The sequence below is a fragment of the Gopherus evgoodei genome, chromosome 19 (genome assembly GCF_007399415.2).
Source record: "Gopherus evgoodei ecotype Sinaloan lineage chromosome 19, rGopEvg1_v1.p, whole genome shotgun sequence".
In the NCBI taxonomy this organism is placed as follows: domain Eukaryota; kingdom Metazoa; phylum Chordata; order Testudines; family Testudinidae; genus Gopherus; species Gopherus evgoodei.
In genome coordinates, this window is record NC_044340.1 from 12,790,977 (window position 1) to 12,813,997 (window position 23,021).

The 23,021-nt window shown below is 45.4% G+C and overlaps 1 protein-coding gene across 3 annotated transcripts; it reads left to right on the forward strand.

The window, feature by feature from the left end:
* The first annotated feature begins 175 nt into the window (after nt 1-175).
* On the forward strand, nt 176-22,008 carry LOC115637372. Of its 3 annotated transcripts, XM_030538599.1 has the most exons (16): nt 176-409; nt 932-1,058; nt 1,398-1,609; nt 3,547-3,709; nt 4,227-4,309; nt 6,081-6,241; nt 7,777-7,930; nt 8,994-9,169; nt 9,266-9,335; nt 9,944-10,096; nt 11,033-11,368; nt 13,603-13,712; nt 14,332-14,447; nt 17,861-17,990; nt 19,539-19,670; nt 21,463-22,008. In XM_030538599.1, the coding sequence occupies exons 1-16, from the start codon at nt 211-213 to the stop codon at nt 21,679-21,681; spliced, it is 2,541 nt and encodes an 846-aa protein (XP_030394459.1). In that variant the 5' UTR covers nt 176-210; the 3' UTR covers nt 21,682-22,008. The 3 variants fall into 3 exon arrangements, with proteins under 3 accessions (XP_030394459.1, XP_030394458.1, XP_030394461.1); XM_030538598.1 differs by having other exon boundaries at nt 8,994-9,335; XM_030538601.1 differs by lacking the exon at nt 932-1,058 and having other exon boundaries at nt 8,994-9,335.
* The last annotated feature ends 1,013 nt before the right edge of the window (nt 22,009-23,021 follow it).

The window sequence follows — 23,021 nt, forward strand, 5'->3', positions numbered from 1 at the left end:
TTCTCAGATCAATGCACTGACAAGAAAGGGCCTGATGCTCCTCTCCCACCACTAGACTCTTGATTTCAGTTAGGTCACTCCTGCTTGACACTGATCTCAGTGAAAGCAGAGTTGGGTCCCCAGAGCAGAAAGATGGGAGGGAAGTGCCTTTACATTGTCATGGGGTAGGTGTTGTCTGACGCTGCCTCTTTGGCATGTGTTCTTCTGGCAATGCTCCTACTCCTGTCCTCTTTTTCTCCATTGCCTGCCCCAGGAGATTTGTGGCTGGATCTGCCATTGCAGAGAGTTCGGCGTGGCAAGCAGACTGCCTCCTCCAAGGATACCCATCCCTTACCCTGCATCCCCAACCCTATTGTGTGTTTGAATGTGGGAGATACCATCCTTTTCCAGCTCACCATCCATCCCCGCAGTGAGTCTTGTTGTGTGGATTCACATGCTGTCTGCTAGTCAGTCTAATCATCCTATGTGCCTAGACCCACCACGTATATGACTGTGTATCAAACTATGGGCTGGTACTGCACGCCTGCATCTCTTCTACATGTCCCCTGCCTTTCTACCTTTAGACACGCCTGACTGCAGAGGACTCCTGGGTTCTATTATAGGATCTGCCACTGGCTCACTAAGTGGCCATATATATGTCACTTAACTGTTGTCTTAATTTTCCTATCGGTACAATGGGGATAAAAGTACCTACTCCCTGATTGTGAGGCTTCCTCTGTGTGTGTGTGTGTGTGTGTGTGTGTGTGTGTGTGTGTGTGTGTGTGTGTGTGTAAAACACTGTGAGACCCTTAGTGCTGTGATGTGCAAAGTGTTATCATTAGATGGTGTAACACCCCTTTGGTCCCACGCATTGCTCAGTGCGATGCAGCCTGATAGCAATTCTGAGCCAGTTGGTTAGGATGGATGCAAACTCTGTGCTGCTCGTTCCCAGATCGCACTTCCAGCCACTACCCCATCTATCAGAAACAACATCTGTACAACAGCAACCCTGTCTGGGATTTTGGTCCTTTCCGAAGACTGGACCACCTTATTCGGGAGACTCACCTCAACATCTCCAGGTCACTCCTAATGCTAATGGGGAAGGGAGCTCAAGACTGAGTGATGTTGTTATGATGAGATAAGTTGTATGTTTCCCTTCTTCCTGGAGGAGGGTGGTTCCTTCGGTGAAAGGCTAGGTCTATGGCAAAGAGCAGCATGTGAAAATCCTGAACTGAGGGTATGATGCACTGAAGTCCATGGAAAGAGCTTTGAATCAGGCCCTGAATGAATATGAACATTGAGTCCTCCCAAGAATGGTTCTTCCAGATAAGGCATTTATATTTCTGGCTGCTAATGGCTGTAGATCCTAACCCTAAAGGCAGTTGGATCTGTCTGTATCTTCTCCTTCTCTCCTTCAGGTTTGCCCATGTTTTCCTAGATCCTGGGAGATACGTTTTCAGGGATAGCACCGTCCAGGAGCGTATCTTGATTGTGGCTGTAAATGAGGAGAACATGGGCTGTGACCCTGTCAATGCTTCCTTCCAGCCCTCCTCTCCATACCAGCTGGCCAGACATGGCGTTCTGAAACATCATGCACTAAATTTAGCTCCTGACTGGGCAACTATCTCAGGTACAGCAGTCAAGGCAAATTGATACATTAAACCAAAGGAGCTTGTTGGTGACCTTCCTTGTAGTGTAGGAATGAACTCCCATCTGTTACATACCCTTTTAATAGGATTCTCTTTCCACTAACCAGAAAGAAGCACTTTTATAGGCATCATGCACTGATGGGCCAATTCTATCCCTGGTGTAAACCCCTTGACATGAGTGAGCTTGCTCCAAGGGTTAATTTGGCTGTCCCAATCTATTCATGTCCCTCCTGCAGGCAGGAGCGGCTCCAGGCACCAGCACAGCAAGCACGTGCCTGGGGCGGCAAGCCACGGGGGACAGCCTGCTGGTTGCCATGAGGGCAGCAGTCAGGCTGCCCTTGGTGGCATGTCTGCAGGAGGTCTGCCGATCCCACGGCTTCGGTAGCAATTCGGCGGTGGGTACACCGAAGGCATGGGACTGGCGGACCTCCCCCAGGCATGCCGCTGAAAGCCACCTGACTGCCATGCTTTGGGTGGCAAAGTACATAGAGCCGCCCCTGCCTGCAGGGTCAGCTGCTGTAATTCATGGGGAGCATCTCTCAGTACCCTCATCCTGCAGAGAGACAGCCGCATTGTTAGATTAATATCGTCTGTGTGTGTGAATGGCGAGCTACATTCTGCAAGCTTCCAGAAGGCCCGAATTGTAGCTGGACCAGTCACAATAGGGGCTTTTGGGTCCCACTGGGGCAGAAGTTCATTGACAGTGAGGAGGTGCTCATAGAACTATGGCCATTAAGGGGCTGTGCTAGGGATGGAAAGGCACCATGCACTTCATATCCCTTTAGTGCTAAGCCCCTGCCCATGCAGGGGAACTTGTTTATATTTTAAGTAATGGGTCCCCATAACTTTCCTCTTGCGCCAAAGGCAGAGTCTTCCTTCTCATTCACTCCCCAGTCCATCCTCAGATGCATCAGAGGGTGCTTAAGCCCATCAGGCAACAGTTATAAATGCTTAAACCAGTCTGCCTCTCTGGAAATAGCATCAAGCCCCTGGCCTTTTCCTGTTCTCATCAGTACCCTTCCCTCCTGGAGCCAACCCTTCTAAGGCTTCCTGTTGTCCCTAGCTAGCAATAGGCCTGAGGCAGGAGTTAAAGGGGCTGCCTTTCCCCCCCGAGTTCTCATGGAATGAATGCAGGTAATCAATGGCTACCTTCTCCTCAGCACCAGACTGCCAGTTGTTAGTGTTTCCTGATAAACTGGAAGGAAATAAATTCATTGTAAAAACATTTGGGAAGGTCTGATTCCAGGAGCACGGCTCTGGAGGGGGCTCTCAGATGCCTGGCTTCGTTATCCTTCAACTAGCCAAGAGAGAGAGCAGAAATATGCATGAAAGAGCAGCCTGCCAGCAAGAGCACCAGCGTCCATCACTGGCTTCAGCTATTAGTGCCGAACTCCCCTTCCATCCACACGCATGCCAGGCCTACAGGGACCATTCCACAGCCCTCCTTACCTGAGTATGATTAGTGAAGGTGGGGTGGCTAAATGTTCCTTTGGGCTAGGTTGGGGCTAAGGAGAAGGGGAGTGCTTAGCCAAGGGATGGAGGTTACTAGATGTCCCTGTTATTGGGTATGGAGAAGGCAGTGCCCCTCTGAAGCACATCAGTGGTGATTGCATCAGAAATGGTGAGTGCCCCTCCTGCTTTAGATGCTGGAGGCGTCAGCACCAATGGAGGAAGTCAATGAGATGATGTTGATTCCGTTTGCAGGCGGCCTTTAGGGTTTCTCTTGTTGGATGTGCAAGGCCAGTCCATCACTAGGTGATATCCTTTCCATGATTCCCCTAATGATACACTAGATAAAAGGGTAGCCCAGGCCCCAACCATTCTGCACCATGGTACCATCCCAGGTACCATGGCGGCACTCAGTCACTGATGTTGACACATAGCTCCCTCACCCGGCCATCTCGCCTGGTCTTTCTAGCAGTGCTCTTTGTCCTGGGCTTCTTGATGGTTGTGCTGATGACCCTGGCTATCATGCTGAGACCCCCCATTTTTAGCCCCAGTCCCATGAACAACTGGAAGCCACGGTGGAGGAGCCTGAGTGAGCCACACATCCCACCTGAGTACATCCTCATTAAAGACAGGTGAGTCTGTCTGCATGCTGGGACACTGCTAGCTCTGGGGCTTACAAATAGAGGCCTCCAGGATAGAGTGCAAGAGCAATAAAGGAAACGGGCTTCTTACTGCACAGTCCAGGTGGGGTGCTGATCCCTGTTGGCCTTTGGCACTGCACTCCTATCCAACATCACAGTGTGATGGGTCCTCAACTGCACAGAGATGAAGCTTCTCTGCTTCCCCACAGAGTGGTGGTTTCCCCTGTTGCACTCCAGGGCCCTCCCATTTGCATCTCCACCGGCATCCTCTGCACGGTGCCATCATCTCACTCTTTTTGCATGAATCACTTTGCCTGGTTCTCTGCTCCTTACCCCTCTTACTCCAGAATCAACAAGGAAAATATTAATCTAGTGTCTGAACTGGACTGGTGACACTGCAGCTGCTCCTGCTGCTGGGAGCCTGCACTGGCCTGTGAGTAGGTGCATGGAGCATGCGTGTACTGCTCCACTCATGGATGTGCATCACACTCTCTTTTTCTCTCTCCAGCCTTCAGTTCTATGAAGCCCTTGGTCCCCGGGGTTCTGGAAGAGGAGCTGATGCTGGAGAGAAAGGAGTTATCCATGGTCCAGGTAAAGCACTTTGTCAAAGGCTAGACTCTCTCCTTTTGACTTGCTCAGACTCATTCCCAGCAACTCTGTTCTGTTCTGTTCTCATTCGTGTACCACACCTATACCATAGTATCCCAGTGCCTGCACACTTGGAAACTCATGCCGATGCCCATACATTTGTGGTCACACACTCAGGCTGCCATGTCGCTCAGAGACACAAACATCTGATAGGCTCCTCCTTCCATTCAAACACTTTCTCTCTCCCCAGTGTGGGACAGGAGCCTGCCAGCTGTGTAATGGGTTTAAGAGTCCCCCCCGAACACACACCTTGTACTGAGGAGGGTAACCACCCTCAGGATATCTGAGGTGAGGGAGAGATGCACAACATTAAAGAGCAAAGCCAACCTCCTGGAAAATGAGGGCCCTGTATTCTGCTGTTGGCTCTTATGTTCTCTAAATGCCCAGCAACCTACAGTCTGTCTTCCCCTCCTTCAGTGACAACATCTCAGAGGTGATGGGCTCAAGGTGTGGTTCATGCTAATGCAATAAATTCAGGACCCAGCAGGTGGCACCATCTAGTGTCTCTGGGAACTGCTGTGCTGTAAAAAGCTAAACCTAAGAGCAGAACAGGACACAGTGGGCTGGGGCTGTGGGGCCTGGAACTTCCAAGGAGAAGATTCCTTGCTCTGTTCAGCAAAGTTCCGTGAAGTTCCAAAAAAACGGCACCTGGTGTCTGTGCTCTGTGGCTGTCTTTTTACTGGTCCCTGCTCTAAGAGAGACAGGACGGCTTTTTCATTTCCACTGCCAGACAGGTCCTTGGATCCAGGTGTTTGTTCTTTCGCATTTCCTAGAAAAACAATAATAAATATATTGTTATTGTGATTCCAGTTAGGCACTGCACCAACTGTCAGAACATACTAATATGCAAAAGCTGCTGTGGTGTAAACCACACAACCCCAATGGTAATATCAGAGAATGAATGACACTTAGCACTTAACTGGCACTTTTCAGACACAGATCTCAAAGCGCATTACAAAGACTGGTCTCTTTCTCCTTGTGGAAGAGATCAGCAGAATAAGACCCATGCAGGAGATGTGACTTAAGGACACACAAGAAGTATAGGGCCGAGTTATGAAAAGACTGTAGCTAGCCCTTTATGCATTCCTTCTGCACTCCCGCTGAGACTGAGTTTCTGTTCTCCAAACAAGGAAAGGCCAATGGGGCTGAATCCAATGAGCTTTTTTAAATAACTGTGCAATTCATAGGAACACCACAGCTCTCTTTTCACATAAAAGTATCTGACTACATCACCCTTATCCACAGATCCATTGGGTCTCCCTTTTCATTTCAGATCTATGAACAGTTCTTATTTATTAGAACCCTCAAAGCACTTTATCCAGCTACCGTCATGGTGGGCTTTATCTTGCTCTACTCCATTCCCTCCAGGTATCTAGCATTGGTTCTGACCCTCACAGTCTTGCCATTGTTGGGTAAAGGCCTTCTGTTCTGCAGCCACTTACAGCTCCAGCCATGTGCAACAGCCTCCCTGTATCTCCTGTCTCATCGACTCAACTCTCCTTTCCTCCTTCACACCATACATCTCTCTCCCCCATTACCATTTATTGCACTCTGTGAAGCATGCTGGGATGTAGATTGGTATTAAAGGTCCAGAATGAAATGGTGTATCATGAGATCATAGCCATTTGGAGATTCAGCTGGTGACTCTCAAGGAGAGAAATATCTTCAGGCCTTCCAGTCAGCAATGGGAAATGAGAGGTACTTTGTGTTTCAGGCCAGCAGCCCGCACTGAGGGACCTGGAAGATTTCAGCGTCCGCACCCTATATGATAAACTGGAGGACCAAAACCTTCACCTGGCTTCTCAGATGGCAAAACACAGGGTGGATGTGTTGGCCTTTTACAGGGCGATCAGCCAGAGGATCCAGGGTCTGATGGTCAGTATGGAGAGGAGCTTAAGGAAGGGGATCTTGGAACCTTGGACCTTGTAGCATAGATAGTTTACTGGGTAGGAATTGACTCAGTATAGCTGCTGTGCCTGAGGATTCCCAATAGCAGCAATGGCCAGAGAGACGTGCAGCTGGGCAAGAGATTCCATCCTTCTACTCTCACCTCATTGTGGTTAGCAATGCCTTCATTACCTCTCTCTCTATATATAGGCTAGACTACAACAGCACACTCTACTTGGAGCTACCCTTGAAAGGCTAGCAGGTGCAGCATACAGTTGTCCGCTCTCTGAGCAAGGCAGACCAGCAGGAACATATCATTCCGCACTGGCTACCAGTCCACTTCTGGGTGAAGATCAGGGAGATAGTCACTACAGAGCCTGGAAGTGCCAGAGCCCACCTCTCTCAGCCAACAGCTTCCCCTAGTGCCCAGTCCCTTGCATGTAGCTGGAGTGCTTCTACACCTTGTCCCCGGGGTGACACGCATGACAGCCAGCCAAAAGGCATTTCCCGGTTTTCACTTCTGGAATTTGCTCCCAGTGGAAATACCTCTGACTCTGGTCGTGGCTATATAGTAGTGCAGTATTGGATGAAACTCTTTTCTCCAGCTTTTTGCTACCTGTGGGCTCTGGATCCCTGGTACTTAGCCTATTAGCTAGATTTTCAATGTGTGTTAGGCCTGGTCTGCACTAAAAAGTTTATCAGCTCATGCACAGCCTCATGATTATCCACCCTTACTTTTGTCCCTGAACAACAAAACCCTCTTCTTTCTGGGGTATTTTCGCTCCTTTTGGGGAGAGACATAGCCTCCTCCAATACAGTTTTGTTATCACAATGGCAGTATGGATGCACACATGACTATACTGGTATAAGTGGTCCTCTGGCTGCAATCCCATAATGCAACATTCCTTTCAGGAGTGACCTGTCAAGTAGCACTTTGGAACTCAGCTGCCCCGGGTCACAGGTACCAGAAGTGCAACTCATTTTAAATGCCCAGTGTGGTTTCCATAGCCACAAATGTTCCTGGTACCGGCTACATTTTTGCTGAAAGCATAGCTCCTTGCTCTGAGTCTCATTCTACTGCCTGTCCCAGGAGAGAGGTGCTGGATTTATTTGCACTGTACAGACAGAAGCATGGGCTGGCAGCTCTAGTTTTGCAAGGGGCTGCAGTGCATTTGCTCCCTGGGGGCTCTACAGAGCAGTTAGGCAGAGCCATGGGGCTCCTGGAATCCTTTCAGGAGTTTCCCAGTGTTCAGGAGATTCACACCCACTGCTGCACCTGTCATTTGGCATATAGAATACTCTTAGACTCTTACTCTAAGCCACACAAAGTTCACCTGATACTATAGTGTCCTTACAAATGCACGTGATCTAGAGTCAAATTCTGCCCTGGGATGCCAGCATGGGCCGTGCATGTGAAGGTGGCATTTAGCCCATCGTGCCTGTGTGCTTAGTTGGAGAGGCTGGGAAAGGGAGGAGTGAACACAAGAGCGGTAAAACATGATGATGCTGTTCTCTGTAACTAGGACATGGTGCAAACTCTGGACTCTGAAGGGCTGAAAGTCCTCTCCAGGCAAAGCATCTCAGTGCATAGAACCCAGGGGAGCACCCAGGCGGCCATGGGCATTGGGCGAAATGACGAATTGACCAGCAGAGACTTTCAAGCAATGGGCCACACAGGTGAGAGAACCAGAATGGAGGGAAGAGAGCAGTAGGGATTAGATGGCAGGTGCTCCATGAGCCATCCACAGCATGGTTAGGAAAGGCATGGTTCATGTAAATGGAGAGAAGAGACAACTCAATGTCTCAGTTTTCCATGTCACTGCAAGTCACAATTCCCATAGGAATTGATGGCAGCTCCTTAAGTAAGTTCCTTTGAGGAAGAGGCCTATCAAACAGGGTGAAATCTGTAGACCTTGCTGTAAACCTTAAGAAATTCAATAGGGCATTATCATCTTTTTCCATTGGCTTTATTGGACCCAACCTATAGGATTCCATAGCAGACCTATAATTCTCTATTAAATTCTATGGAATGGCATAAGATAAGTCATAATTCTCCATCCAATTCCACAGAGTTCTCATTTTGAGAGCCCTGTAAATATTAACCCTATTAAATTCTAATTTATAAGACTCTTCCACAAGGGCTGGAGATGAAATACACTGGTTGCACAGTGTTACAGACAAGTATTAAGTACATAAGAATGGCCGCACTGGGTCAGAGCAAAGGTCCATCTAGCCCAGTGTCCTGTCTTCTGATGGTGACCAGTGCCAGACATTTCAGGAATGAACAGAACAGGGCAATTAGCGAGTGATCCATACCTCTGACTATCTTGGTTAAAAGCCATTGATGGACCTATCCTCCATGAACCTATTACCATCAGCAGTGGTCTGAATTCATAAAGCTTGAGTCAAGCCTGGAACTGGGCTGCCTTCTGAGCTCCCTTTCAAATGAGATGTAAAACTGAGGCTCCACTAAGGTTGTTAGTCCCAATCTAAGTGCCCCAGTCACATCCCAGCTCCATTAACTCCGCAGAGCTTCTGTACGTTCTCCCAGTAATGTAAGTACAGCATTCTTAGCTTCCTGTCCTAAAATACCATACACTTGTAAACCAAGACCACATTGGCTGCATGTCAGTGGTGGATAAATGAGACTTGCATATAGGTTTTAAAGCACTTGAGAATGAGCAGGGCTTTATAAATATGTGGAACAATCTTTGATTATTGATGTTGCTGAATTCATTAGGTGCTGAGTGGCGAGAGGCAACAGAGTTAATGAAAGCTCTGAAAATCCTACTTGGTAAAGTCCATTATGAGAAGACAATTGTGAAGCAAGAGCCATCACAGCACATACAGGGACAGGATAGGACGGCAGAAGCCAGCCTGGCCAGTCAAAGGAAAGCAGGAGCAGAGGGAGGGCAGGTGAAGAACAGCCTACCCAAAATGGACCTCTGTATTATTCCCAATGGCTTGTGTCTCTGTCCATGTCTATATACTTGGGCCTTGTTTGTCATACAGGATCCTGGCGGGCTCCAGCACTACGGATGCTCCAATAAGAAAGGCCCCTTTGTCACCTGCGAAGAACAAGGTAAGAGCCATGGTTCAGCTGTGGACACGGTAACAATTCAGGAGGTGCTGTGGAGGCTGCTTAGATAGATACTTGGTTAAAATAATCACCAGAGTGTATGGGTAGTGACACTTTTTCTTTTTTAAATTTTCTTTGGACATTTTATAATTAGTATTTACAGAGAGGTCTTTTTAAAATGGTGGTAAAGTGAAAGAGCATTGCCCAGTAAGCTCTTTGTACACCAGCCCTACAGCACATGGACCCTCGCTGCCAGTGCATACAACGATATTGTGGTGGGGAGAAATCCACAGGAGCCCTAGCCATTTTGCAGCCATTAACTCAGCAACCACCTCCTGTGAAAGATGTTGGGTACCACTCCATTGATCAGTCACTAGGTGGAGGCTGTCTGGAGAACCAGACACCATCTAGATATGAAGGAGCATCAGATCCGTGATTCTCTTACCACCTAGGGCTCAGGAGAAGCATTCTTTCTAGGCACTACAGTTCTTGCTTGTGGCAATGTGTTACACAGTAATTACCCACCTGTCCAGCCATCTTCATGAAGCCACCTCCTTTCTCCAGGCCTGGAGGTGTTCCTCTAGCTGACATGCCATGTCTGTGTTTCCCAGGTCTAGGTCCTCAGCCTGGGAGGACCATGCTGGCCTGTCTGACTGAGCTTGAGGTGGAGAGTCTGATGGCAACTTCCCCCCTTGCCAGGACCCTGCGTGAGATCAGGCAGGCTTTGGAGAAGCAGCAGCAGTGTCCTATTGCTTCTGCTGCAGGTAATGAAGCAAAATTCCTCTTGCGTGTCCTGAAGCCTGTGCCCCTTGAGGTGCAGAATGCAAACATACACAATTATGGAAGAATAATTAATTACGAAATCCACTCTACATTTGCACCCAGATGAGTGACTCTTACATAGTCATACATAAAATATCTCTGCAGTTCATTAACTAGTTTAACATGAGTCATAGCTGGTGGATTGACCTCCCTGGAGAATGAAGTCCTCTGTTGATCCACAGATATAACATAAGTATTAAAAGGGCAAGCTTCCCTGGCAGTGTGCCTCAATCCTGGCTGGGAAAGATTAGAGGAAAAGTCAGTCTCTGGGGCCCATTCACCTCTTGAAAATGACAGTAAGAGCGACAGTGCTTAGGGGAGATTGAGGATATCTCTCCTCTGGGGATTGGACATGTCTGAGGCAAGCTGCTAAACCTGAAGCTACAGGGAGCTTTCAGTCATGGCTCGGTGGGTGGGAATGGGAAGTACCATGTGACAGTTTGTATATGGAGCCCACAAAAGCGTGGCTTGGCAGCAGACACTGGACTCATTTGCCCCAGCCTTCTTTAAAGAATCCAGCAGTTTATAATGGCATAACCCTCTGTGCAGGATGCCATTACACCTATGCTCTGTGCATCCCTAGGAAGTATCTTTCTGGAAGCCTGGGATAATGGGAAGGAAATAGCTTGCAGAATTTTAGCTTATTGTGGAGAATTTCACAGAGGTAGGAGGAGAGCTGTGGATAGTAGGGGAATGGTGCTAGTTCACAGGTGGAGGACATCCCCAGGGAGCAGGAAATGGTATTGGTTGACAGAGGGAAGAAGACTGCTCCAGGGAGCAGGAAATGGTATTGGTTGACAGAGGGAAGAAGACAGCTCCAGGGAGCAGGGAATGATGCTAGATTGCTTACCTGAATTGCTATGTCTTTTCTTTTCCAGAGGCATATTTGAGAGACAGTTCTCTGAGGTCCACCAGGAATTCACTGGTCGCCACAGATCTGGCCAGCTTGTCCCCTCGCCAGTTTGTGGTTTACCACTTTGGCTGCACTGTGATTCGCCTGCTAAGCAGGGCCTGCTCCCACCCGGCTGTGGTACTCATGTTGGCTCAGACAGTCCCAGACCAAAGCCCAGAAGGGGTCCAAGAGGGTCTCCAAAGCCCTGGAGATTCCTACTATGATGCCACCAACAGGTTCCTGTATATATGTTCAGCACGCCTGGAGAATGCTGGGGAATTTATATCCATCCTGCTGAATGCTATGGCATGGATCAAAGCAGGTATGAGTGGCAGCAATCAATGGGAGCAGGGTGTCTGCTATTTATATTCTATCTGTGACTCAGCAGTGAGGAATAGGTTCTTTTATAGGGATGTCTTCATAGCCCCAATAATTTCTTTGTTGCTTGAGTTTGCTGTCTGGGAAAAGTTTGGTTTTCTTTTCTCCTGGACAAAGCTCTATCTAGAGTCCTGCAGGGCTGCCCTACGTGACACCACTCACATTATTCCCTTCCCCAGATGCTTCGAGCCCTTTCTGACCCTGATACTGAGACTCAAACTTCAAAGGCCCTGGGCCTACTGCCTCCAGCAGTAGTATCACAGCCCAATACAAGGGAGGCTTTCATTGTATGTTTGAATTCTTTGAGAGCCAGGTCTCCAGCTGTTAAAATTATTATTATAATTTGTATTAACATGGTGCCCAGTCATGGACCAGAATCCCATTGTGCAAGGTGCTGCACAAATTCTACATGATAGTCCCAGCCCCCAAAACCCTGCAATAAATCTTGAAGTCAATGGAGCTATGCTGATTTTCACCAGCTGAGGATTTAGCCTTGATTTCACTCTTATTTTCTATCCCTTTGCAAGCCTCAGAGCTGATAAGCGAACTGGTCTGTTCTTTAAAGGTGTTTGCACAACTTTTTCCATTGCTCCAACTGCTAACTATCATTACATCACTGCAGAAAGCAGCTAGTGGTGTTTGTGCTTCACAGTGAATCATTGGCAAGAGAAAGAGAGCATGCACCTACCCTGTACTTACCATGCAAATCACACATCAAGAAAATGTCAGACCATCACATGCAGAGCTTTGGAATTCAGTGACGCTTCAGAACCACTTTCTGTAACTTCAGCTAATGAGTATTAGCAGCCTCTATGTTGCTGTTGGGCTACTGATCTGAAATCAATGGAGGTGAATCCCAAAGCTCCTAGGTCATCCCCAATTTCAAGATTCCCCTCTTCTGGTCACTGAACTTAATTAAGCTTTTCATTATATCTCTCTCTATATATATATGTAGAAAATAGGACCAGAGTATGCTAGATGGGCTGTACATGTCCAGGGATAGTGAAAGTAGCATACATATGCTAGCTGGGTTGGCAGGCTGCTGAGTATCCAGGCTGATTCCTTTAATTAACTTTAGGATAGCATCATAATGAATCCAAGTTGGACATTCCCCATAAAGAAACATGTTGTTGTTGTTTCTATATACCAGCCAGAGGGGTTGTCTTGGGACTCTGAGTATCAGGTTTGAAATGACTGGAACTATAGGTTCAAATACCATTAAGCTCAGTTCAGCCCTTCATCCTTCTGACCAACATGGAGTTTGCCTTAAAAAAACAAGGTCCCATCTTCCTGATGTGGACATCAAGGACTTGCTTCTCTTTTGTGAGAGTAGAAGCAGGCCCTAAAGATCTCATGGCACTTTTCGTAAGAATAGGGGTTTGCCTCAATGTCCTTGGTGAATATCGTACTCCCACAACTACAGCTTGTCTTCGGTTTGTTGATTACTCCCTTGCATCACTGAAAGGCAGTTACACATATAGGGCTAGATTTTCAGTGGTGATGGGTACCTACCACCACAACTGCAGGTGCTCAGCATCCCTGAAAATCAGACCCATAGAGTGTAGGACATACTTTGAGTTCCATAGGAACACAATGTATTACATACATGTATGATGTTACTGTGGCATTTTGAACATTATACAGTCAGATCAACCAACTTCATCCTATATCATTACAATGTGTAATTCTCTGTTTGCAATGAGGTGTGGATTTTTGTTTATTTATCTCTCTCACTCTCTCTTTCTCTGTTTAATCTCTTTCTAATTAGCATTAGTAAAGGAGAAAGGAGTTATTGTTTCTAGCTGTAGTTGTCCACTGGCCCCAATCCCTTTGACACGATTGGCCTGTGTACTGTGGGGATGTGTCTCTAAAAATGTGTACTGCTTTTAAACCTGGTTCATGAAAACTAGTTGTAAAACCCAACTGCAGTGTTTGGGGAAACTTGTTTAGTGTGTATCGAGACCCTATGTCTCTCACTGTCATCCTCCATTATTTCTAAAACTATTTCTGCTGGACAAATGCTTTGGTTACTTTTGCCTTTGCTGCTCTTTTTTCTGCTATCATGTGTGCTCAGTGGAGTGGCTAAAGAGGTTATACTATTGTATTAAAAGGACTGTGATCGCTAAAGATGAGTGGTGTGAATGGGGTGTGATTCTGTCTACTTTTGTCTTTCTCCAGGATCTACAGCAGCTGCCACTGCTCATTCTTGCTTTCAGGTGGAACTCAACAAAGGCATCACAGCTCTAGCCAATGCCTTTTTCCAGTGTTCCTGGGGAGCAGTAGAGAAGGTAGTTGAGATTATGTGACTTCCATTAGCCGCAGTGACAATCACACATGCAGATCAAGGAGACAGTGGATTAGAGCAGTGTGAAATGTGCTCCAATCCACCCACAATTTGCCTGGTTTAACTGGGTTTGTTGAACATTCAGACTTCATGCAAGGTTTGTTGATGCAGTAACGAACCGTCTAAGCATACCTGGGGCTGACTTATGGTTTTGACTTGAAGTCATTACACTTTAGCAGGTTTACATGGTATCAGCACCAAGCTTGGAGGTACTGATGAATTTCACTTTTAACACCCAAAAGTGAAACATGGCCCAGGAAGCATGAATGGCCATAATTCTGCAATGAGAGGCGGCCAATCCTCCTCGGGTTCATTAGTTAATTTCCCTGCAGGACTTTTGCAGTATCCGGTGTGATCAGGGAGGAAACGTTGCTCTTTTGATTGACCCTCTGGTGTTCACACCTTGATTGAGAGTCTGTGTGTCTGATTTTTTCAGATGTGCTGAATACCCACAGTTCCTGCTGAAATCAGTGGAAGAGTGCAGGTATTCAGCATCTCTGGATATAAGCCTCTGGAATTGTGACCTTCATGGGTTGTTTCCTTTCTCTTGTTGCTCATCTTAGGATCCTGCAGAAGATAAACGATCTACTTGCTTTGACTCCCAGACAATATTTGAAGAACTTCTGAGCATCCGAATGTCGCCAGATCCCCAGTTCCTTGAGAAATCCCAACATGAAAGGTACTGGAGATCAACACACAGTTAAAAACAATTATGAGCCATTTCAACTGGGAGGAAAAATTGAGTCAGAAAAATGTGCATGATAATCAGGAGCTCTTTAAGAACACTTTACTAGATGTCGCAAAAGACACAATTCCACAGTCAAGGAAGAAGGCTGTATTGGTTAAAAACCAACCTAGTTTAGAGGGGAAGTAAAGGCAGCTAGCTAGCTAGATATAGATACAGATAATTGAAAAAAGGGAAAACTTATAATAGTGAACATAAATCAGAAATTGGGAACTGTAGAAAAAAAAATTAAGGAAAGGGACACAAGGAGAAATCTATGGCCAGTAGAGCTAAGGACAATATGAAGAGGTTTGGGTGGTTTTTTTAAAGTATATGAGGAACAAAAAGAATCCTGTCAGTGGAATTGATCCATTATCAGATGGAAATACTAGAATTATCAATAATAATCAGAAAAGGCAGAATTGTTCAATAAATATTTCTGTTCTGTATTTGAGAAAAGACAGTGGAAGTAATCTCACTGTATGATAACACTTTTTCCATTCCACTAATATCTCAGGATGATGTCAAACTAGAGATACTAAAGGTAGACATGTTTAAATCAGTCAGTCAAGATAAGTTGCATCCAAGAATTTTAAAAGAGCTGGCAGTGGACAACATTAGTGTTGATTTTCAATAATTCTTGGGACACTGGGGAAGTTCCAGAAACTGGAAGAAAGCTAATGTGCCTCTATTTAAAAAGGGTAAATGAGATGGCCCGGGTAATTATAGTCCTGACAGTCTGACATTGATCCCAGGCAAGATAATGGAGTAGCTGATCAGAGACTCAATTAATAAAGAATTAATGAAGGGTAATATTTTAATGCCAGCCAACATGGATTTATGGAAAATAGATCCTGTCAAGCTAACCTGATATCTTTTTTGATGAAATTACAAGTTTGGTTGATAAAACGTTATAGTGTTGATGCAACATACTTAGACTTCTGAAAGGCATTGGACTTGGTACCAAATGACAGTTTGATTTTAAAAAACTAGAACAATATAAAATTAATATGGCCCACATCAAACGGATTAAACTAGCTAACTGATAGGTCTCAAAGTATAATTTTCAATGGGGAATGATCATTGAGCAGGTGTTTCTAATGGGGTCCCACAGGGACCTGTTCTTGTCCCTACTCTGTTTAATATTTATAATGACCTGGAAGAAAAGAAAGAATATCATTGATAAAGTTTGCAGATGGCACAAAATTTGGGCAGTGGTAAATAGTGTAGAATGCAGATCATTGATACAGAGCAATCTGGATCGCTTGGTAAATTGGCTGCAAGCAAACAATATGAATTTTAATATAGCTAAACATAAATGTATACCTCTAGGAACAAAGAACATAGACCATACCTACAAGATGGGGGACTCTATGCTGGGAAGCAGACACTCTGAAAAAGATATGGGGGCCGTAGTGGATAATTAGCAGAACATGAGCTCCCAGTGCAATACTATGGCCATAAGGACTAATGTAATCCTTGGAGTCATACACAGGAGAATCTCAATTAGGAGCAGAGACGTTATTTTACCTCTGTATTTGGCATTGGTGCAACCACTGCTGGAATAGAGTGTCCTGCTGTGGTGTCCACAATTCAAGAAGGCAGTTGATGAATTGGAGCGGGTTCAGAGAAGAGCCACAAGAATGATTAAAGGATTAGAAAACCTGCCTTATAGTAATAGAATCAAGGAGCTCACTCTACTTATTTTAGCAAAGAGAAGGTTAAGGGGTGGCACTGCTGACTAGATCACAGTATAGAAGTACCTATATCAGAAATAAATATTTAATAACGGAGTCTTTGGTCTAGCAGAGCAAGAAATAACAGAATCCAATGGCTGGAAGTTGAAGCTAGACAAATTCAGACTGGAAATCAGGCATACATTTTTAACAGTGAGAAGAATTAATCATTGGAACAAAGGTTCTCTGTCACTGACAATTTTCACATCAAGATAGGGTGTTTCTCTAAAAGATCTGCTCTAGGAATTATTTTGAGGAAGTTCTCTGGCCTGTATTATACCGGAGGTCAGACTAGATGATTGCAGTGATCTCTTCTGGCCTTGGAATCTGTGAAACTATTAATTGCTCCATATGGAATTACAGAGCAAAATTGCTGTACATTCCTATAGTGAGTTTTTGCCTAAATAGATAATTGGCATATATACCTCCTACTCTTGTATTAGACTACTTTGCTTCTTCTTTCAAAGTTACATTTGGATACAGATCAAAGCCATGGGTGCAGCTGTTGCCACTGATATTGCATCCAAGCTGAGTTTCTGACTATGAGCCCTGGAAACCAGCGTAGAGAATGCTTTGTATGCAGAGAGAAAGGTGTGGTCTAGTGGTCTGCACACTCTAGGATTCTAATAATCAAGCAAGTGACTTACCCTCCCCCAGTTGAGTCTCATTTTCCCCATTTGCAAAAATGGGACTAATATGACTTATTTATTTCGCACTGGGGGTTATGAGATGTATTTAATTAATATTTGTAATGTACTTTAAAGTTGTAATGAGAATGAAAGATGTAGCAGTTCCTTCTTCAGTCTGCCAGGAAGAGTTCTGTGAGCCAAATAACACTGCAGGCTTTCTGCAATGATTTATTAAAAGAGCTACCACTGAAAATGGGCAGCATAGCTTGAGGGTGACGTGACAACTATCTACAGGTACGTGAAGCTTCTAATAGCAATGGGGGGAGGAGGATTGCGATAGGATGGACCATTGAAAGAATAAAAAGATGAGACTGAGCTAAGGAATATTTAAGCTGAATAGCAGGGAGAAATTCCCAACAGTTGGCATTATTAGACTGTCTTCTCAAAAAAAAATGGCAAAATCTCTTTGCTTGCTTTTGGTTCCACCCCTTATGCTACATGAATGTTCTCTATAGGACAAATTTCACAGTGTACTTATGCTGCATGGACCTGCAAAAGATGCCCAAAATATGTCAAACCCACCCAGAGTCAAGGGAGAGTTGGAACATGCAGGATATTGAGTAGCTTTGTTAGTTGTAGTAATTTTTTTCTGGACAAAGAAAACTATGAAGTAGTCAGACCTTGCTCTACTGAAGCTATGTGGACCCTAGGGGTGGATTCAGAGGCCGAGCCACAACTTCAAAGCACTGTCTATACAGCTGTTTTTACAGCACTAGCTCAAGCCCTGCTAGCTCAAATCTATAGAGCTGGGCTGTGTAGACATACCCTACCAAACTTGCTTCCAGGCTTGCTATGAGATTGCAAGTGAATCAGTTCACTCTTTCATCCTGTTTCCCCAACTCCCTTCCCGTCTATTGCAGGTGAAGAAGGAATTAAAATGGAGACTCTGGAGGGTGATCAGAAGAGTCATACCAGAAGTGCATGTTGTGTTTTCTGTGTCTAGGTTGCAAAATTACCAACATTTTCAGCTTCAGACGGAGATTCAGGATATGATGGAAAGTTCAAGGAGAAAAGGAGCAATGAAGTGGAGTGGTGAGGGGGATAAGAGAAATGCAGATTCCTCTGGCATTCAGGTCAGTCGCTCATAGGCTGTGGGCCTGTATCATAGGGTGACCCCACGTGGCATGCTGTCCTGCAGCTGTGACATGACAGGCCCACCCATTTTACTTTCTGTCATTCAGAGTCCTCAGAAACAGTCCAAAGTGTCCTTGAGTACAAATGGCCCTTGTGGGGATAATTTACTACAGAAGAAAAAGTCATGCACATTACAAATACCAACACTGTAATCCAGGCAATACATCAAATATTGCTCCAGTGTTCCATGCCCCAGTTCTCTGGCCCAGCCCTGGTGTCCCTCATCATGTCTTGGTGTCCCTCGCCATGCCCCAGCTCTCAGGCCCAGCCCCAGTGTCCCTCACCATGATCAGGCTTTCCGACCCTGCTCCAGCATCCCTTACCATGCCCCAGCTCTTCAGAGCAGCCTCTTTGGCCCGCTGGCTTCAGCTCTCTAGTTCCAAGAGCCAGAAAACATCTTCCTCTGCTGCTCTCAGCCTCCAGCCTTCTCTGGCCTTGATTGTCTGAGGTTCAGGAAGAACAGCAGGCTAGACCCTCCACTGGCTCCCTGATAATTCCTCCCTCTTTCCAGAGAGGGTATGCTGAGAACATTCTGCTCTCTGCAGCTTTCCCCAGAGACCCCCCTCCAGTTTCAGGACTTTTCTTAAATGACATTCACCGGGTCTTTCCCTGACCTTTTATAGCCTCTGGTGCTACTCAGCCTCTTAAGTGGCCAAACCAGTAGCTTCAATTGTGGTGCAAGTGGGCTGTACCTACTTCATTCACAGGTTCTAGCTAATGTGTGACAATCTGATTCTCCTTCAGCTCATTCAGTTCTTCCCTGATGTTATTCCATCAGTGTAGGTGGAATTACTCCTGATTTTTCAGCAGCATAAGAGAGAGGAGAATTAGATCCTTATATATAGAAGCTGAATTTATGACATTTTCTCTTCATTTTTCAGTCATTTATTTTAACATTTCCACCGTACTGATAGCCACCAGGGCGTTCGGGTGCCTCAGTTTTGAGGTGCCCAGTTTAACACCTCCTAAAAGGGTGTGACATTCTGAAAGTGCCAAGCAGCTGCACTCTGGAAATCAGGCCCCTTGAAAGATGGGCACCCAAAATTTCTAGTAAATTTTAAAAGCTTTGTTAGTATGACAGACAGATTTACAGACCAGCCAACTCTCAGAAGAGAATAGGTGATCCCCCCCAGTGTCACTGCTTCACCACTCTCGATTGTCACTTTTGGTAAGAGAGCCTGGGGACTCTCCTCACAGCCATTGCTCTGTTACTCTTTCTTCTTGATGGCATTACAGCATCTGTGACCTCCTGCATGGCTTGCACCTCTGTCTCCAGCAGGGACTCCTGCTGGGAAAGGCTGCAATTAGGTAGTGTGAGCTCGCCAACACTATTTATTTAAATATATTCCACCTCTGCATCCAAGCGCTGTGTATTTCCATGTGGAAAGGATCAGGGATTCAATTCCTTTGAATGTCAATTGACTTGGTTGCACATTGGAGGGCTCTTTGACTGAAGGGTTTCAATAGCCTGTATTTTCTTGTGGAAGGTTGCAAAGCTAGAGAAGATGCTGGATGGTCTGAATGAGGAGTTCTTCCAGCTCACAGTGCAGGCCTTGGCAATACAGAAGGAGGAGGAACTACTGGACCAGAAGCTCAGAATCCGGGAGGAATCATTTGCGGTATGAACCACTTTTCATGGACTTGGTGCATTTACCAAACTTCACAGAGGTGTCCACAACAGCTCACCTTCAACTTGGTGCAGCCCCTAATGATTTTGCCTCCTGTGTTGCAAATGATGAGGGTGAAGAGCCAGGCTAAGTGAACAGTTCAGACATCCCTGAACCAGTTGTCTCCTTTCCTGCAGACCCATTAGCTCCAGTATCATTAGTTCAGTTCATCAGAGAAGGGGAAAGATTTTCCTCCAGTATAAAGTCTTTTGTCATGCAGGTTGCTTGTATGGTTGTGTTCCCATCACTTAGTCTTCTGTTGTGACACAAATGACATAGCATCATGCGGCATGCAGGCTGACAACCCTGTGCTCCAGAAATCTAGCCCCAGAATATAGGTGGCAACAGAAGGTCAGAAATTTACCTATGCAGATCCAGCCAAACAAGATATCTTCTGAAACACAGGGAAAAGGAGAAGAAAGCTGGTCTTGGATTCTGCAAACTTATTGAACTTTGTGGTTGTTAACAGAACCTAAGCTTCTGTAGGCCTCTAGCAGGGCATGCTGTGATCTAGAAGTTGGATAACTTTGAAACATGTATGTGGGTCTCCATAATATAAGCTTTTGCTAGAACAGTAAGGCTGTGTATACTAGTGGTTAGAGCAGGGAACAGCACCGGGACTCTTCAGTTCTATTCCCCGATTTTTGCCTGGTTCCATGTATGATTTTGAACAAATCACTTTACTTCTCTGTCCCTCAGTTTCTGCATCCATAAAATGGGCTATAAGTGATACTTTCACAGCAGTTGTGAAATTTAATTCATTGGAACATGAAAAACACTTTGCACACTTTTATTTTGCTACAGAAGTATCAAAAGGTATAATTAATTACAGTCCAAACATTGCATGGAGCTGCAGAGTCCAGATGAAATTGCAGCTTTCCAGAGCCCTCTGTAGAAAACTTGGGAAAACATTCAGTTGAGAACTAGTCCTACTCCTGTCTCTCATTTCTTGGTGTTCTTTTCCTTGATATCTTGTCACAGTGAGCAGTTGCATGTATACAGGATTTCTGTTTCCTAAGAGCTCATCTGTTAGAGCTTTCTGTTTGTATCATCACAAATAGTTGCTGTGGAGATGGATTATGAAGCAACCAATGTTTGTGACTTGCAGTGGGGATTAACCAGCAGGAGAATGAAGATCCTGGTTCTCTTTATGCAAATATGTCCCTTTCAGTAAACAAAAGGACAAAAATATGGATATAAGGGGAATGGCTTCTACATGGAATATATTCCTGAAGGTGGTGGTGAATCTTTAATAGATGATGACCAGTTTTATATAGGACATATAGACATATCTGAGCTAGTTTTGATCCAATTAACTCAAAAAGCAACTGCACAGACTTCAGTGCTGCCACATCTTCACTGCTATCAGTGCCCATGCTAACTAGGTGAAAGCTAGCTCAGGTACTTCTATGTACATTCTGCAATCACACCTCTGATTGCAATTGTAGACTTACCCACCGAATCTGGGTCTTAGGATTGATTCCCTATAAGTGAAGGATGATAATAGTTGAAAATCAATAGCATTTTTGAACCCTTGATCTTGCTGTGCTTTATAAAAGTGGGTATTGTACAGACATGGGATTGACAGTTTTTCACTTGCTCAAGATCACTAGAACCCAGGTCTCCTGGTTCTAAGTGCTACGTTCTAGCCCTAAGCCAGGCTGCCTCAGGAAAGATGTAGCTGCTAGTTGCTGCTGTCTGACTCCATGGGAGTGTGCTGTTTTATTTTACATTTTTATGGCAGACGCTGGGCAGGATTCATGAGGAGGAAGCACAACACTTCACAGAGCAGCTGGAATCCTGGGCTGCAAAGAGAGACCAGGCCCAGTTGCTGGAAATTAAGAAGAGCTGTGTTGCTCAGAGAATTAAAGACACAGAATCTGAGCTCTTTCATCTTCTGCAAACCACAGCAGACACCAGCTTATCTCCTGAAGGAGTCCAGCAATCCTTTCGTACCAGCTAAAAGCATCCAACTGATGATGTTCCATCATTGCTGTGTTGAACAGACCTGTGAAAACATAGGCACCTATTTTCCATGGGACATTCATACATGTACATACACACAGTGACATGCTGGTACATATATGAGGCTACACAACCTTCAACCCACACATAAGCATCATGTGGGTTATATGGGCACATACTGGCGATAAATATATGCACAGAAACAAAGACACTAATGGATACAGTTTGATACAAATACATATGTTCATGAACATAGGTGTTCACATATACACTGATAGAAGCATGCTGTAGTTCCTACATATATATACTCTTTACAGCTGTGAAGGCGTAGACTCAAATGTATTCCTACTCACTGTTAATCATCTATAATTGTGCAGTGTTGAAAATATCAATGTTCTTAACTTATATCGGTGTTCTGAATGTACCACTCTCAATCAATAAGACAAAAAGAGAGTAGGAAATTAGACTCCTCACATACATTGTAGGAAATCCCTGCCCCTCAGCAAAATAAATTATGTGCATCTCATGCAGGCTCCACCCTTAAGGTTATTTGTTTTCCTGGAAAAAAAAGTGCTTTCATCCTATCTGGTCTGAATTTTAATAGCTTAGGAACATTAACTCAAGCAGAAATGTGTCTGACTTCTGCAGTGTGGACTGCAGCCTCCTCCCTCCCTTTCTGCCCAGGTGTCTTCAGATCTCTTCCAGGTAAGGTAAAGCTGCCTGGCTGGGAGCCAGCATAACACCTTAGCAACCCACACAGGCAGGTGCCTGCTAGTAGATTCGAGCAGCCTCAACCAGGCCCCTTTAATTGATAGAAATGATATTTATTCAGTTGTCGCCTCAGGAAGAGGCTTTTGAGCCCTGCAGGTTCTTAAGCATAAACAAATGTTTACAGGGCACTTCTGCATGGCATATCTACTGGTGGCGTCATCAGTGAGAGAAACAGGGCACGCTGGCACCTGGCAGCCGGGACAGACATGCTCAGTTTGGCTTTTACAAGGTGGCTGCCTGGTCAGATGTAAAGGAATTTCAGGGTCCTTCCCCCTGGGGGATGTTGTGCAGGTACCTACCCCTCTTAGATGTTGTTTCCCTCACTCATTCTGTCTTGGTTCTGACTTTCCTTGGCCTGCACAGGCAAACTTGGAACATGGTGTCTGGTTACCATTACAGCTCTGTCTTGGGGGAACCTAGCCACTTATCAGCACCCTGGAGGAGCTTCTAGCAAAGGACAGGGCTGGAGGAGGCTATGGAACAACTTGGCTAAGAGCAAACACCTAACTCAGAGCAGTCATCGGAGGGACTTAGGCCAAGCTCTGGGATTGCTTTTCTGTGTGAGTG

Bases quoted from the DNA above. Each gene is read 5' to 3' on its own strand.
- LOC115637372 (XM_030538598.1), top strand. From the start codon at position 211: ATGCTCCTACTCCTGTCCTCTTTTTCTCCATTGCCTGCCCCAGGAGAT. The intron at 6,242-7,776 runs GTCAGTATGGAG...CTCTGTAACTAG, and splicing joins AGAGGATCCAGGGTCTGATG to GACATGGTGCAAACTCTGGA. The intron at 10,097-11,032 runs GTAATGAAGCAA...TTTCTTTTCCAG, and splicing joins TCCTATTGCTTCTGCTGCAG to AGGCATATTTGAGAGACAGT.